Genomic DNA, 17,987 nt, shown 5'->3' on the forward strand with positions numbered 1-17,987 from the left:
GATTCTATGATTCTATTCTATGATTCTAACTCTTGGCATTTCTGTGATTCTGAGAGGGTAATGCAAGTTTGGCCCCTTTTATATTTGGTTTCTTTTTTATGTGTGTGTGTGTGTCCCTGGTCCCATATCCATGACTGTCAAACTAGGATACAGATGTTAGAGAGGCCTGTGAAGGGTCCCTTTTTGTTTGGTTTTATTTAATCATAGAATCATAGAATCAAGCAGGTTGGAAGAGACCTCCAAGATCATCCAGTCCAACCTATCCCCCAGCCCTATCCAGTCAACAGATACTATGTCCTTGGACTCATCTGCTTATTCATTGCCCTAACTTTGGACAAGCACTGCCTGAAGTTATGCTGATGTGATGCAGTTTCCAGGTGTGGGTCATCCAGAATGATCTGAAGAATATATCAGTAACAGGAAGATTTCACTAGTCAGAATCACAATGTTATGTGCATATATAAATACATCTCCATGCACTTTTAGATAGGTCAAGATCCCAGGCCAACCTCATGAAATTCAACAAGGCCAGGTGGAAAGTCCTGAATCTGGGTTGGTGCAATCTCAAACACAGCTCAAGGCTGGTGGGGAATGGCTGAAGAGCAGCCCTGAGGAAAAGGACCTGGGGGTCTGGGGTGATGAAAAGCTCAACAGGAGCCTGCAGTGTGAGTGCAGCCCAGACAGCAACTCTGTGCTGGGCTGCAGCAAGAGCAGTGTGGGCAGCAGGGCAAGGGAGGGGATTCTGTCCCTTGGCTCTGCTCTCCTCAGACCCCACCTGCAGTCCTGGGTGCAGGTCTGGAGCCCTCAGCACAAGAAGGACATGGAAGTGTTGGAGCCAGTCCAGAGGAGGCCACCAAGATGCTGAGAGGACTGCAGCAGCTCTGCTCTGAGAACAGGCTGAGAGAGTTTGGGCTCTGCAGCCTGGAGAAGAGAAGGCTTGGAGGAGACTTTGGAGTGGCCTTCCAGGATCTGAAGTGGGCTAGAGAGGGGCTGGGGAGGGACTATTGAGCAGGTCTTGCAATGAGAGGATGAGGAGGAATGGGTTTAAAGTGGCAGAGGAGAGATTGAAAGTGGATGTCAGGCAGAAGTTGTTTGCAGTGAGGGTGGTGAGATACTGGCACAGGTTGCCCAGGGAGGTTGTGGATGAGAGAATCACAGAATCTGATCAGAGATCAGATTCTGTGATTCTCTCATCCACAACCTCCCTGGAGATGTTCAATGCCAGGTTGGATGAGGCCTTGAGCAGCCTGTTCTAGTGGGAGGTGTCCCTGCCTGTGGGAGGTGTCCCTGCCTATGGCAGGGGTTTGGAACTGTCTGAGCTTTGAGCTCCCTTCCAACCTAACCCACTGAATGATTATATGATTCCAAGGTAATGGTTTTCAGGAAGCCATACACCATAACACAAGGTGCCAGGCAATATGAGCAAGGAGTCCTGTTTTTTGGCTTTAAATATCTCAACAGGTTTTCAGTCTTGTAGCACCAAAGGAACACAAAATGCCTGCTGACTCGAAAGTTGATCTCAGAATGTACATTTTTCCTAAGCTATCCAAGGAAATTAGTTCCAGAAATATTTACCACCCTCAAAACATATTTACCTTCAAACATATTTTACTCTCCTTAAATCCTATTTTGCTTTTTTACTATCCTTAAAGGAACTTTCCTGCTGACCTCCTGACTCCAAAGAAGATCTTGAAATGTGTATTTCTCCTAAGCCATTCAGCTGGGTTATTTCCAGAGATATTTAAACTATTTCAAGCTATTTGCCAGCCTCAAAACATATTTACCTTTAAAGGTGTTTTGCTATCCTTAAAACATATTTCACTTTTCCTGTCCTTAAGTGATATTTACTGCTGGCCTCCTGGCTGAAAAGGAGATCTCAAAAGGTGTATTTTTTTTCCCTGAGCTGTTCAACTATGTTATTTCCACAGACATTGAAAGTATTTAGAGTTGTTTGCTGCCCTTAACTCCTATTTGCTTTGAAGAGAGCTACTTTCAAACCTACCTCACGACGATGATTTTATTGATCAACAATGGTCTCTGCCCCAAGGTTTCAAATCTTTGCAAGAGATGCATTTTTCATAGCATCATGGAATGGGTCTAGGTTGGAAGGGACCTTAAGGATTATCCAGCTCTAACTCCCTGCTGTAGGCAGGGACACCATCTACTAGAGCAGACACTCTCCCACTAAGATTTTGCTTTGCAAACAGATGAGCTAAATATGTAGTGCACAATCTGCATGCCTGACAAGAAGAAATATGTCATGATGATTTTGGAGGTCACAGTATCCCAGTATCACCAAGATTGGAAGAGACCTCACAGATCATCAAGTCCAACCCTTTACCACAGAGCTCAAGGCCAGACCATGGCACCAAGTGCCACGTCCAGTCCTGCCTTGAACAGCTCCAGGGACAGCGACTCCACCACCTCCCCGGGCAGCCCATTCCAGTGTCCAATGACTCTCTCAGGGAAGAACTTTCTCCTCACCTCCAGCCTAAATTTCCCCTGGCACAGCCTGAGGCTGTGTCCTCTTGTTCTGGTGCTGGCCACCTGAGAGAAGAGAGCAACCTCCTCCTGGCCACAACCTCCCCTCAGGTAGTTGTAGACAGCAATAAGGTCTCCCCTGAGCCTCCTCTTCTCCAGGCTAACCAATCCCAGCTCCCTCAGCCTCTCCTCGTAGGTCTCTTCCAACCCAGTTGATTCTATTATTCTATGGTCATGGATTCTCCTTTTCTGGAGCCTTTCAAGGCCTGTCTGGATGTGTTCCTCTGTGATCTGTGTTAGATAGGATTGTCCTGCTCTGGCAGGGGGGTTGGACTCAATGTTCTCCTTGGGTCCCTTCCAACCCCTAACATCCTGTGATCCTATGATAATAAACACCAAGCCTTAGAATCATAGAATCATAGCACTGTCGAGGTTGGAAGATATCATCAAGTCCAACCCTTCACCTAGAGCTGCTATTTCACCAGTGCTGCTAAACATTAACCATAGAAGAGAAGACTGAGAGGGGATTTAATAAGTATCTGAGGGTTGGGGGTCAGGAGGTGAGGGGACAGGCTCTGCTTACTTCCTCCCTAGGATAGGACAAGGAGCAATGGATGGAAGCTGTGGCACAGGAGGTTCCACCTCAACACCAGGGGGAACTTCTTTACTGTAAGGGCCACACAGGACTGGCACAGGCTGCCCAGAGAGGTTGTGGAGTCTCCTTCTCTGGAGCCTCTCAAGCCCTGTCTGGATGAGTTCCTCTGTGATCTGTGTTAGATAGGATTGTCCTGCTCTGGCAGGGGGGGTTGGACTTGATGATATATTTGAGACCCTTCCAAGTCCTAACATCCTGTAAGCCTGTGATCCTTAAGCACCACAAACCTTCAGAGACAGTGCCTCCACCACCTCCTTGGGCTCCCTTGAATCTGTGCTGATAATGTAGCTTCCTAAATGAAACTGCTGTTCCAAGGAAAGCATGCTAGAGGCCAGCAGTAAGAGAACAATTATTTAGGGTCACTTTTTTGTTATTTTCTTATTTGTCCTCAGATATTGGAATTTCATAGAATCATAGAATCAGGCAGGTTGGAAGAGACCTCCAAGCTCAACGAGTCCAACCTAGCACCCAGCCCTAGCCAATCAACCAGACCATGGCACTAAGTGCCTCAGCCAGGCTTTGCTTCAACACCTCCAGGCACAACAACTCCACCACCTCCCTGGGCAGCCCATTCCAATGCCAATCACTCTCTCAGTTTGCATTGCTTCCTTGCATAGCTCCTTTAAGTCTTGTTTCTAAACTGTTAAGGTCATCACTTTAATGATAGCAAAGACAAGGTGGTGGCTGTAATAGTTATCAAAACAATTATTTTCCTCACACAACAGAAACTTCCTGAGTGTGATGACATTTGGAGAGGTCTTCAGACAGGCTATGGGTTCTGCATAAACCACAGGCTGATTAAGCCTGGCTAATTAAGCATGAAGACTGTGGTTTAGAGAACAGCCAGGATAAATCTGCCTCAGGCTTCAGATGAAAACATCATGAAAGAGAGACAGTGCCTCAAGAAACCAAAGCATGAGACACTGTGCTGGTATAAAACTAACCCTCAAGGCTGATTCTAAATTATGAATGTAGAATAGGAAAAATCCAGAGATGTTGAATAGAAGAAAATGAAATAGTCAAAGGTAAACACAACAACCAGGGTTTGGCCACAACAACCCCAAGCAGCACTACAGGCTGGGGACAGAGTGGCTGAGAGCAGCCAGGCAGAGAGGGAGCTGGGGGTGCTGGTAGAGAGTAGCTGAAGATGAGGCATCAGTGTGCCCAGGTGGGCAGCAGAGCCAATGGCATCCTGGGCTGGCTCAGGAGCAGTGTGGGCAGCAGGACAAGGGAGGTTCTTCTGCCCCTGTGCTCAACACTGCTCAGGCCACACCTTGAGTGCTGTGTCCAGTTCTGGGCTCCTCAATTCAAGAGAGATGTTGAGGTGCTGGAAGGTGTCCAGAGAAGGGCAACAAGGCTGGGGAGGGGCCTGGAGCAGAGCCCTGTGAGGAGAGGCTGAGGGAGCTGGGGGTGTGCAGCCTGAAGAAGAGGAGACTCAGGACAGACCTCATTGCTGTCTACAACTCCCTGAAGGGAGGCTGCAGCCAGGTGGGGTTGGGCTCTTCTCCCAGGCAAGGAGCAACAGAAGAAAGGGACACAGTCTCAGGTTGTGCCAGAGTAAGTCTAGGCTGGATGTTAGGAGGAAGTTGTTGCCAGAGAGAGTGATTGGCATTGGAATCCAACTCCACCATTCTGCCCAGGGAGGTGGTGGAGTCGCTGTCCCTGGAGGTGTTGAAGCAAAGCCTGGATGGAGCACTCTCCAGACTGAACAGCCCCAGTTCCCTCAGTCTCTCCTTGCAGCAGAGTAGCTCCATCCCTCTGATCATCCTCGTGGCCTTTCTCTGGATGCCTTTCACCACCTTTATCTCCCTCTTGGAATAGGGTCTCCAAAACTGGATGCAATACTCCAGGTAGGATCTCACCAGTGTTGAGTATAGGGGCAGGATCACTTCCCTCACCCTGCTGCCTGCACTTGTCTTGCTGCAGCCAAGGCTATGGTTGATTTCTGGGCTGCAAGATCACACTGACAGCTCACATTGACCTTCTCGTCCAGCAGCATCCCCAAGTCCCTCTCCTCAGGGCTTCTCTCAAGCCAGTCACTGCCCAATTGGTGATAGCCTGTATTGGTGCTTGGGATTGCCTCAACTCAGACTCAGGACCTTGCACTTTGCCTTGTTGAACGTCATGAGGTTGGCTTGGGCCCTGCACTCCAGCCTGCCCAGGTCCCTCTGGATGTTTCATCTACTGTGCTGCAGCTTTCTCCTCAGAACATGCCATTGCCTGCCTGGCCATGGGCACTGTCCCTTTATCACCAAACACTTTGATATATTTCATTGAATGGTACTTAAGGAAAGGAAAATTATTACTAATCATCCTAACATCATCATTCTAAGGTTTTGCTTTGCCTTGTAGCTTTCATCCTCATCAAAGAGAGCAACTGAAATCTTTATCTTGCAAAGCAAACAATGTTTCAGTCAGTGTTAGATGCATGCTCATAGAAACCTAGGAGCAGAAAATTACTCTAAAGCCTGAGTTTCTTTGCTGCTTCTTTTTCTTTTTGCACACTTTGAAGTCAGAGGAGCTGCAGACACATGAAGTACAAAGACAATTAATTGCATTACTTCTCTCAGAGAATGAAAGCAGAATGGGTCATTCTTGTTTTCAGCCATGAACAGCATTTTCAAAGGGCTAAAGAAATTCTTCTGGGATAGAATCACGTTTTGCCCTTCAATTCATGCCTTTCTGCATGCACTTCTATTTTTGTTTTCGTGTGGAATGAGTGGGCATGAGGCTGTGACCTCTTCCACATGACAATTATTAGCCTGTACAGAGATGAATGCATTTCCATGTCCTGTGGAAGCTAAAGAGACAGCTGAAAAAAACTTCAGTTATTCATTTTACAGCCTTCCAGTACCTGAAAGAGGCCTATTAAAAGGATGGAGAAGACTGTTTACAAAGATCTGGGGTGATAGGATGAGAGTCAGTGGCTTCAAATTAGAGCAGAGCAGATTTAGATTGGATATTAGCAACAGATTCTTTACTATGAGAGTGGTGGATCACTGGAAGAGGTTGTGCAGGGAGGTGGTTGTGGGCCCATCCCTGGAGATATTCCAGATATTCGCATAAGGCTAAAACTCATTTATTATCAACCTGATTGTCATCTCCTCACACTCCCAGCTTGACAAAAATGCTGTCATGGTTTCACAGAATCACAAAATCAAGCAGGCTGGAAGACACATCCAAGATCATCCAGGCCAACCTAGCACCCAGCCCTGGCCAATCAACCAGACCATGGCACTAAGTGCCTCAGCCAGGCTTGGCTTCAGCACCTCCAGGGACACTGACTCCACCACCTCCCTGGGCAGCCCATTCCAATGCCAATCACTCTCTCTGACAACAACTTCCTCCTATCATCCAGCCTAGACCTCCCCTGCCACAACCTGAGACTGTGTCCCCTTCTTCTGTTGCTGGTTGTCTGGAGAAGAGCCCAAACCCACCTGGCTACAGCCTCCCTTCAGGGAGTTGTAGACAGCAATGAGGTCTGCCCTGAGCCTCCTCTTCTTCAGGCTGCACACCCCCAGCTCCCTCAGCCTCTCCTCACAGGGCTCTGCTCCAGGCACCCTTCCCAGCCTTGCTGCCCTTCTCTGGACACCTTCCAGCACCTCAACATCTCTCTTGAATTGAGGAGCCCAGAACTGGACACAGCACTCAAGCTGTGGCCTGAGCAGTGTTGAGCACAAGGGCAGAATAACCTCCCTTGTCCTGCTGGCCACACTGCTCCTGAGCCAGCCCAGGATGCCATTGGCTCTCTTGGCCACCTGGGCACACTGGTGCCTCAGCTTCAGCCTACTATCTACCAGTACCTCCAGGTCCCTTTCCACCTGAGCCAGGCATACTTTGTTGAGGGGGGGTGGTTGGAACTAGATGCTCTTTAAGGTCTCTTCCAACCCAAACCATCCTGTGATATTTCCTGATTCTGTCCCTGAAACGTGAAGCAAGACAGGGACAAATGCTTAACTTCTGAAAATGTTCCTGGTACCAGAATGCTTTCTTACTCTTCTTACTGCACCCTGACATGTGAAATCAGGAAAGAGAGATGTCAGCAGAGTTTCTTGCCCATATGAGTCCAAGGAAGAGCAGAAGCTAGCTGAGCATGTTTGCCTTGCTACAGCAAGCGTTTGACCGCAGCTCTGTGTTTCTGCAGCTAGTAAGAGATCACAGAGCCTTCTTTTGTCTGATATTCAGCAGAGTGTTAAATTGACTGATTACATGGGCTAGACTAGCATATTTTTCACTTTCCAGAAGGCTGGAATGGGTAATGATTCCAGCAATGGGCAGGATTTGATGTATCAGACACGTAGAGGAAGCCTTGCTGCTCTTGACAGTTGCCTGTTGACAGCTCCTCTCTTTCTCTCCAGGGTGACTATTCATAAACCCCTCTCTGACAGACAAGATGTTGCACAATACCACCCTCTGATGCAGTCAAATTGTCCTTTCTAAGTCACATATTGATTTGTTCTGATGGGGTTGGGGTTTTTTTTGGACTCTTTTATCACCAGACTGGCAGGTACCATCAAACCAGAACACACTCAAACCCCTCCCTCCCTTCAGAATGGCTCTCATAATGTGATCAATGTAATAAACACACAACAACACGAAAAGGACCTGCTGAAATGCATTTCTCATCATCCTCCCACCTTTTCAGCTGCAATAAATGGTTGCCTGAGAACAGATAATGATAGGTCTGCAGATTGCCACTAGTCTCATCTCTTCCTACAGACTTCAAGCTGCAAGGCTGAGAAATACCAGCCTGAGAAGCTGTAATAAGAAGATAGGAGTCTTCTGTGAACAACAAGTGCCTGTTGTGGTAGGTTCCTGAGCCAGCTACAGCTTTGAGGGAGATTTTCTTAGGTCTTTTTGCAGGAGGACCTTGCCAAGACCAAGAGATTTTTAAGCCTTGAAAAGCCTGTTTCTAGGAAAATGAAAAATGATATTTTCATAGGATCAGACAATCAGTCAGGGTTGGAAGGGACCACAAGGAGCATCAAGTTCCAAACCCCCCTGCCATGCCCAGGGACACCCTACCCTAGAGCAGGCTGCACACAGCCTCAGCCAGCCTGGCCTTAAAACACCTCCAGCCATGGGGCCTCAACCACCTCCCTGGGCAACCCATTCCAGCCTCTCACCACTCTCATGCTGAGCAACTTCCTCCTCACCTCCACTCTCAATGTCCCCACCTCCAGCTTTGCTCCATTCACCCCCAGTCCTGGTACTCCCTGAGATCCTAAAAAGTCCCTCCAAGCTCATCCAGTCCAACCTAACACCCAGCCCTGTCTAATCAACCAGACCATGACACTAAGTGCCTGATCCAGTCTTTGCTTGAACACCTCCAGGGATGGCAACTCCACCACCTCCCTAAGCAGCTGGGTGATCTTTAAGTTGCCTGTATTTATGCTATGGATGAAGTTATCACTCAGGTTAAATTCCCCAAACTTATCCTTCAGATTCTCCTCTTCCCCACTAAGCACAAAGGCATTGCAAAGGAGCAGAGATGACAGCTTCCTGCTGTTTTTCTCTTGGAAATCGTTGCATACTTGAGATTCTGCCTCAGGAAAAGGGTGGGCAAGACAAAAATCAGAAGGCAAAAGGGAAAGAAAAGGGGATGGAAAGAACTTGGGATAAACACTGTGAGGATTTTCTCATAGAATCACAGAATCAACCAGGTTGGAAGAGAGCTCCAAGATCTAGCACCCAGCCCTGGCCAATCAACCAGACCATGGCACTAAGTGCCTCATCCAGGCTTTGCTTCAACACCTCCAGGGACAGCAACTCCACCACCTCCCTGGGCAGCCCATTCCAATGCCAATCACTCTCTCTGACAACAACTTCCTCCTAACATCCAGCCTAGACCTCCCTTGACACAGCTTGAGACTGTGTCCCCTTGTTCTGTTGCTGCTTGCCTGGCAGCAGAGCCCAACCCCACCTGGCTACAGCCTCCCTTCAGGGAGTTGTAGAGAGCAATGAGGTCTGCCCTGAGCTTCCTCTTCTGCAGGCTGCACACCCCCAGCTCCCTCAGCCTCTCCTCATAGGCTTTGTGCTCCAGGCCCTTCCCCAGCCTCATTGCCCTTCTCTCAACACCTTCCAGCACCTCAACATCTCTCTTGAATTGAGGACCCCAGAACTGGACACAGCACTCAAGGGGTGTCCTGAGCAGTGCTGAGCACAGGGTCAGAAGAACCTCCCTTGTCCTGCTGGCCACACTGCTCCTGAGCCAGCCCAGGATGCCATTGGCTCTGCTGCCCACCTGGGCACACTGCTGCCTCATCTTCAGCTACTATCCACCAGTACCCCCAGGAATTTCTAATGTCTTTGGGTTTACTCTTGGTTTATGTGTTAGGTTTGTGCTTGTGTTTCAGGAGCAGTTTAGCTGATTTAGCATTTGAATTTGAAACACCACTTAGAGTCCTTGATGCCTAAACAGACAGAGGCCAAAAGAGATAATCTGTACCATCCTCCTGCCTTCAGGTGGGATCAGTGTGAACTTTGTGGCAGGTGTTTATTTAGTTTATCATGGAAAGCTCCAGAATCCAGCTAAGCCTGTCTCTCTGGCTGATCTTTACCTTGTGCTTTACTCTATTGACTGTATTTACTGCTGCAAACTTCCTCCTGACGTTGAATGTAAATCAACCTCATGACAATATGAACCCAACTTCTTGCCCTGAACATGGCAGGAAACTGAGATGCAGATCCAGAGAGGAGATTCTGACACTTCACTCTACTCTGATGAGACCTCACATGGGGTACTGTGTCTAGCTCTGAAATGCAGCTCCAGAGAGGAGATTCTGCCACTTCACTCTACTCTGGTGAGATCTCACCTGGAGTACTGTGTCCAGCTCTGAGATGCAGATCCAGAGAGGAGATTCTGCCACTTCACTCTACTCTGGTGAGACCTCACCTGGCGTACTGTGTACAGCTCTGAGATGCAGCTCCAGAGAGGAGATTCTGCCACTTCACTCTACTCTGATGAGACCTCACATGGGGTACTGTGTCCAGCTCTGAGATGCAGCTTCAGAGAGGAGATTCTGCCGCTTCACTCTACTCTGATGAGACCTCACATGGGGTACTGTGTCCAGCTCTGAGATGCAGCTCCAGAGAGGAGATTCTGCCACTTCACTCTACTCTGGTGAGACCTCACAAGGGGTACTGTGTCCAGCTCTGAAGCCTTGGAAGGACATGGACCTGATCAGCAGGTCAATAGGAGAGCTATGAAAATGATCAAGGATTTGGAGCAACTCTCCTACAAGGACAGGCTGAGGGAGCTGGGGGTGTTCAGCCTGGAGAAGAGAGGCCTCCAGGGAGGCCTAATAGCAGCTTGCCAGTACCTGCAAGGGCTACAAGGGGGCTGCAGAGAGATTGTTAGCAAAAGGCTGCAGGGACAGGATGAGGGCAATGGCTTCAAACTAGAGCAGAGCAGATTGTGATTAGACATGAGGAACAAGTTCTGCTCCAAGAGGGTATGGAAACACTGGAACAGGTTGCTCAAGGAGGTGGTTGAGGCCCCATCCCTGGAGATATACAAGGTGAGGCTGGAAAGGGCTGTGAGCAACCTGCTCTGGTGGAGGATGTCCCTTCTGAGGGCAGAGGGGGTTGGACTGGATGAGCTTTGGAGGTCCCTTCCAACCCAGACCATTCTATGGTTCTGTCATCCTATGATTCTTTCCTTTAGCAGTCTTTTATGCAGCTGAAGAAAGAGAAGCTGTCAGATCTCACAACAGCAGCTCTCTCTGCACCAAACAATGTCAGCTCGCTCCTGTTGTTTGTGGATTTGATGTCTCTGATCACTGCAGTAGCTTTCAGAAATTATTGTTTTGGGAAAGGTGGTGTCCAAATCTGATTGCAAACTTCTAGGGTAGGCCTAGCAGTATTCCAGGCATTTCATATTTAAAAGGTTGACACTTGGGTAGATCCTGTCAGTCCAACCTTCATCCCAGCAGCCTTCATCACTAGACCATAGCCTCAAGGGCCACAACCACTCTCCTCTTAACACCTCCAGGGATGGAGACTCCACCACCTCCCTGGGCAACCTGCTCCAGTGCCTGACCACCCTCTCAGGAAAGAGCTTCCTCCCAACAGCCAACCTAAACCTCTCCTGATGCAACTTAAGACCATTTCCTCTTGTCCTATCATTAGTCACTGGGGAGAAGAGACCAGCTCCAGCCTCACCACAACCTCCTCACTTATGAATTAATTAATTTTAGATCCAAACAGGAGGTTTTTTCTTCCTTGCTTTTGGAAAATATTTGCAGACCCACTTTTTTTTTTTTTCCTTACACCTTTGAGCTTTTCTTTCCTCCTGACTTTTTTCTTTGTCTTTCTGTTTTGAGCCATCATTGTTTCTGCAGTATTCATGCAAAGAGAAGGAAAAAGTTGAGCTTTATAAGATTGAAAGAGAAAAGCAGGAGGTGTTGCTAATTTTTCTTCATTTGCTTCATCTAAAGCTGCTGGTTATACTTTAAGAGCAGAGATTCTAATTCAAAAGCTGTGCTTTAAAATGCAGCTTTGGGATAATAGTGCATGCTAGGTAGAGTATGTTAAGAATGTCAGCTCTACTCTGCTGAGTCCCTACCTGCAGTGCTGTGTCCAGTTCTGCAGCCTCTATTATAAGAAAGATCTGCACATGTTGGAGCTTGTCCAGAAAAGGGCCAGGAGGATGCTCAGAGGATTGGAGCAGTTCTGCTGTGAGCACAGACTGAATGAGTTTGGGCTGTGCAGGCTGGAGAAGAGGAGGCTCCCAGGTGACCTTCTTGTGGCCTTCCAGGATCTGAAGTGGGCTAAAAAAAGCTGGGGAGGGACTTCGTAGCCTCTCAGGGAGTGCCAGGAGTGGGGGGAATGGAGCAAAGCTGGAGGTGGGGAGAGTCAGAGTGGAGGTGAGGAGGAAGTTGTTGAGCAGGAGAGTGGTGAGAGGCTGGAATGGGTTGCCCAGGGAGGTGGTTGAGGCCCCATGGCTGGAGGTATTTAAGGCCAGGCTGGCTGAGGCTGTGTGCAGCCTGCTCTAGGGCAGGGTGTCCCTGGGCATGGCAGGGGGGTTTGGAACTGGCTGCTCCTTGTGGTGTCTTCCATCCCTGACTGATTCAATGATTCTATGATTCTAATGCAGGAAAGACTTCACTGATACAATTTTCTGACCTCTCTGCTGCTTTGCAGATTAAGAGGGAGCCTACTCTGTTTTTTGTGTGGTACTAAAGGCAACCAGCAAAGTTCAGTAAAGATTTCCAGGCGTTAGTAAATTTTCAGTCTGTATTTAAAAGCAAATGCTACCCAATTCTGCTAAATGAGGAAGAGTGGGGGGAAATGTACATATGCCAACCCTTCATTAGCAGGCTGGAAGCCATACAGCAGGTTTACATGGAGCTGGATTTTTCATCTGTCTTACATCAGACCTCTTTTTAGTTACTTCTTGTCACAATGTGAAGCCTACTCACAGGCAGCACTCAGATAAATGAGATGAATTATTGCCTCCATCAGCTCTCATGTCTCAGATTCTTCTGCTATGTGCAGGCAAGAAAGAAAACATCAGAGATCATCATAGGATCATAGACTCAAACAGGTTGGAAAAGACCTCCAAGATCACCCAGTCCAACCTAGCACCCAGCTTTAGCCAATGAACCAGACCATGGCACTAATTGCCCCATCCAGGCTTATCACAGAATCAAGCAGGTTGGAAGAGACCTCCAAGCTCATCCAGTCCAACCAGCACCCAGCCCTGGCCAATCAACCAGACCATGGCACTAAGTGCCTCAGCCAGGCTTTGCTTCAACACCTCCAGGGACAGCAACTCCACCACCTCCCTGGGCAGCCCATTCCAATGCCAATCACTCTCTCTGCCAACAACTTCTTCCTATCATCCAGCCTAGACCTCTCCTGCCACAACCTGAGACTGTCCCCTTCTTCTGTTGTTGGTTGCCTGGCAGAAGAGACAAACCCCACCTGGCTACAGCCTCCCTTCAGGGAGCTGCAGACAGCAATGAGCTCTGCCCTGAGCCTCCTCTTCTTCAGGCTGCACACCCCCAGCTCCCTCATCCTCTCCTCATAGGGCTGTGCTCCAGGCCTCTCACCAGCCTTGTTGCCCTTCTCTGGAACCTCCCCTGGTGCAGCTTGGAACCATTTCCCCTGGTCCTGTCTCTTGCCACTAGGAAGAGGCTGCCCCCTCTTTGCTCCAACCTCCCTTCAGGTAGTTGTAGAAAGTGATGAGGTCTTCCCTCCCTCATCTTCCTCTTCTCTAGTTCTTGCACTTTGAGATGCATATGGGATTAGAGCTCATTTTTTCCCTCTTAATGTTATTTGGTTAGGTCTGTAGGCATCTCAGCTGTTACTCCTTCATCTCCAGACTTGAGTTTTAAATGTCAATGCTACTCTTAATCCAGGGCTTTGGTGATCACTTCCAATCCAGACCATTTTGTGGTTCTATGCCAAAATAAAGCATCAAGAAAGAAGCCACAAAACCAGAGCAGACCTAACAGACTGAAGTTGAAAATTGAACTCCTTGCTCCAACCTCCATTCAGGTAGTTGTAGAAAGTGCTGAGGTCTTCCCCCCCTCATCTTCCCCTTCTCTAGATCTTGCACTTTGAGATGCAAATGAGATTAAAGCTCAGGTTTTTTCCCCCTTTAATGTTGTCTGGTTAGGACTGTAGGCATCTCAGCTGTTACTCCTTCATCTCCAGACTTGAGTTTTAAATGTCAATGCTGCTCTTAATCCAAGGCTTTGGAGATCCCTTCCAACCCAGACTATTTTGTGGTTCTATGCCAAAATAAAGCATCAAGAAAGAAGCCACAAAACCAGAGCAGACCTAACAGACTGAAGTTGAAAATTGAACTAGAGTGGGTAAACTCCTTTTTTTCCTAGTATTATGGCTAAGATCCTTTTGTGATACAGTTTGGTAATTCAGTTTGTTTAAACATTAGTGCAGCATTTATTATTCCACACCACTAACAGCTCTGCCTGTGCATATACATATTAAAGAGGGCCTGGATAAGAATGCTTACTATGAACTCATCCCCCATGGGTTGTAATGAAAGTGCTCTTCTCTTCACACATACCAGTTTGCTAATTACCATTGCTTTGAGCTGGGGAATGCTAAACCCAAGATCTGAGCCTTTCTCAGAGTAACATTGGTCCAAAAAAAAACCCAAAAATCCATCAATCAACAAATAAAAGCCTTTTAGTGAACTTCTTCATGTGGTAGCTGCCCCTTGGTGCTGTTATCTGGGATGACTTGAGCTAACTGTGGCTTTTTCCATGGCTGAGGATGGAACTTTGAGCATTTTGTTGAGTCACAAAAGGGTTCTAAAGTTCATAGAATCACAGAATGGTCTAGGTTGGAAGGGACTGGAGTGAATGCAGAGGAGAGCAATGAAGCTGGGGAAGGGCCTGGAGAATAAATCTTATGAGGAGCAACTGAAGGAGCTGGAGGTGGTTAGTTTGAAAAAGAGGAGGCTGAGGGGAAACCTCATTGCTGTCTACAGCTACCTGAAAGGACATTGTGAAGAGTTTGGTGCTGGTCTCTTCTCACAAGTAATTAGTGATAGAACCAGAGGGAATGGCCTCAAACTGCACCAGAGTAGGTTTAGTCTGGACATTAGGAAACATTTTTTCCCAGCAAGGGTGTTCAGGCATTGTAACATGCTGCACAGGGAGGTGGTGGAGTCACCAACCCTGGATGTGTTTAAAAGTCACTTGGATATGGTGCTTGGAGATATGGTTTAGAGTGCACCTTGTCGAGTAGGGGTGTTGATTAGACTTGGTGATCCCAAGGGGCTTTTCCAACCTGAGTGTTTCTGTGACTCTGTGACTTTGTCTCCTTGGTCTCCAGCTTGTGAGTCAACAACATGAGAGCCATGAGGAGAAGGGTTGCCAGTGAAGATTGAGGCAAAAATGTTGTTGAGCATCTCAGCCTTCTCCTCATTCATCATTACTAGCTGCCCACGTGGAGTCTATTGCTCCAATACAACTCCATCTCTGTGGAACACAGGGTAGTGTTTGGGCTGAGTTCCACCTGTGATGCTCCCTGCCAGAGCCTCTCTGCAACGTTTTGCAGTGAGACATGAAATATCTCAACGTGTTAAGTGAATTGTAATGAGCTGATAATCACCCCAGATCCAACTGCTGCAGAGCCATTTGTGCTCCTTCTTAAGGCTTTTACTCAGTTTGGAACAAGTGCAGAGAAAGTTTGCATCTGTTGCAATACACCAGGCAAGCATTCCTTGTGTGAACCAGAGATGGTGATGACAGTTTTGATGTAAGCTTCATTTATCTGAGATTTAGAATGGCAGAAAAGATTTAGAGCCCAGCAGGACTCAAATTGGAATTAACTCTTATGTTTAATACTTACCTCTTTTCCATGGCAGCCTTTCCTTTCCTTTCCTTTCCTTTCCTTTCCTTTCCTTTCCTTTCCTTTCCTTTCCTTTCCTTTCCTTTCCTTTCCTTTCCTTTCCTTTCCTTTCCTTTCCTTTCCTTTCCTTTCCTTTCCTTTCCTTTCCTTTCCTTTCCTTTCCTTTCCTTTCCTTTCCTTTCCTTTCCTTTCCTTTCCTTTCCTTTCCTTTCCTTTCCTTTCCTTTCCTTTCCTTTCCTTTCCTTTCCTTTCCTTTCCTTTCCTTTCCTTTCCTTTCCTTTCCTTTCCTTTCCTTTCCTTTCCTTTCCTTTCCTTTCCTTTCCTTTCCTTTCCTTTCCTTTCCTTTCCTTTCCTTTCCTTTCCTTTCCTTTCCTTTCCTTAAATCTCTCCTCAAATCTCCTCTCCTCAAATCTCCTCAAATCTCCCCAGCTCTCTTCTCCTCAAATCTCCTCTCTTCAAATCCCCTCAGATCTCCTCTCCTCAACTCTCCTCTCCTCAACTCTCCTCTCCTCTTCTCAGATCTCCTCTCTTCTCCAATCTCCTCTCTTCAAATCTCCTCTCCTCAAATCTCCTCTCATCAAATCTCCTCTCCTTGAATATCCTCTCCTCAAATCCCCTCTCCTCCCCAGGAGCTTCTCTCCCACCAGTCCCTCTCCCCAGGTCTACTCTCAAGCCTGTCACTGCCCAGCCTATATTGATGCTTGGGATCATTTTCATTTAACCTTCTTATTTCTGAGCATCCTCTTATTTTATACAGAAAAAAAACCCCACCATCCTCTCTTTTTTCTTCTTAAAGGAACCCTCTCTGGACAACCTCATGGTGAAGAACTTCTTCCTAGTATCCACGAGGAAGATCTTAAGATTTTTAAAGTATTTGACTCGTGGTGCTATCAGAAAAGGTAGGACTGCAAACATTTATCTTTCAGAGGTGCTGTTGGCCACAGCTGCTGTAGATAGATCTCAAAAGAAGGGAAGTCTTTCAAGCCTTTAAGTAAAGAGCTAAGTTTATATATAGCTATATATAGTTTTTCTTCCTCCTTTATCCACACTTGGAATCATACAGAGACAGCAGTTTTGTTATTAATAAATAGCATCATATATTTAACTTAAGCATGTACTGGCAAATGCCACCAGGTAGGCCAATGAAGTCAAGACTTCTCTGCTCCTTATCTATGGTTCACAGTTGAAAACTGGAGTTGATCCATGTTAAAATCTGCATGGGCATTGCACAATAAGAAATTAAAACTCTTTAGTCTGAATGGCTTCTGCTTCTTGCTTGTTTGCTTTTTCCTCACTTAGCCACTTAATTCCCTCCATAACTGAACAACCTCATCTGGTCCAGCCATTGTGTCACTTAAAGGAGGAACTGGGATCATTGCTGCATGAAAAGCAAAACAACTGGGGAGAAAGAGGGAAAGAAATACCAAGGGATGTCAGCTGCATCACCACTAAACAATGCTTTAAACACAAAGCTTACCTTGCCCACATATTGAGTATCTGGACCTGTGTACTCCTCCAGCAAGAAAAATTGATTCCACATCCAGCCGCGCTTGGCACGGTGCAGTGTTTTTCCATCATGCTCTGACATTCCTGTTATCCTTTCACCTTGTGAGTGTTTGTTAGTCCTTTTTGGGGATGGAGTCGTCTGAATTGCATGAAATATGCAGCTCCAAAGTAAAACCCGTGAGAAGCAGCAAGTCCTCATTGTTTACAGAGGTGCTGTTAGCCTCCGCTCCTCTAATGGCTCACCAGGGCAGGTTGTTTCAATGTTGTATTCCTCTTCTGTGAAGGACCTAAAGGATGGAGAGAAGTATTTGAGTAAATTGCAAGGATTTTGTTGCCTGGAGGCTGTGGTCTTAGTGAAACAGGAATATCACTGGCTTAATGATCACGACAATGACTCATGGAAACTACATAGGATCATAGAATTATAGAATCAAGTAGGTTGGAAGAGACCTCCAAGCTCATCCAGTCCAACCTAGCACCCAGCCCTAGCCAGTCAACTAGACCATGGCACTAAGTACCTCAGCCAGGCTTTTCTTAGACACTTCCAAGGACAGCGACTCCACCACCTCCCTGGGCAGCCCATTCCAATGCCAATCACTCTCTCTGACAACAACTTCCTAACAACATCCACCCTAGACCTCCCTTGACACAGATTGAGACTGTGTCCCTTTCTTCTGTTGCTGCTTGCCTGGCAGAAGAGAACAACCCCACCTGGCTACAACCTCCCTTCAGGGAGCTGTAGACAGCAATGAGCTCTGCCCTGAGCCTCCTCTTCTGCAGTCTGCACACCCCCAGCTCCCTCAGCCTCTTCTCATAGGGTTTGTGTTCCAGGCCCTTCACCAGCCTTGTTGCCCTTCTCTGGACATGTAACCATCAGCACTATTCAGAGAGCTTTAAGTTACTATACCCTTCATCTTTTATGTTACCCTCTTGGTCTGTATATAGACAGTCATTTAAAACACAGCCTGAGTAAAATGCCTCTTAATCTGCAAACTTCACTACCAGCAAAAATAGA

The 17,987-nt window shown here is 47.2% G+C and overlaps 1 protein-coding gene across 1 annotated transcript in view; it reads right to left on the reverse strand.

The window, feature by feature from the left end:
• Positions 1-17,987, reverse strand: part of CDH9 (cadherin 9) — a 123,386-nt gene that overhangs the window by 59,271 nt on the left and 46,128 nt on the right. The window contains exon 2 of the mRNA XM_064160826.1: positions 16,944-17,259. Within this exon, the coding sequence (XP_064016896.1) occupies positions 16,944-17,171 (228 nt within the window). The 5' untranslated portion in view covers positions 17,172-17,259. The remainder of the gene's footprint in view (positions 1-16,943; positions 17,260-17,987) is intronic.

This window comes from Pogoniulus pusillus, chromosome 21 (assembly GCF_015220805.1).
Source record: "Pogoniulus pusillus isolate bPogPus1 chromosome 21, bPogPus1.pri, whole genome shotgun sequence".
In the NCBI taxonomy this organism is placed as follows: Eukaryota; Metazoa; Chordata; class Aves; order Piciformes; family Lybiidae; genus Pogoniulus; species Pogoniulus pusillus.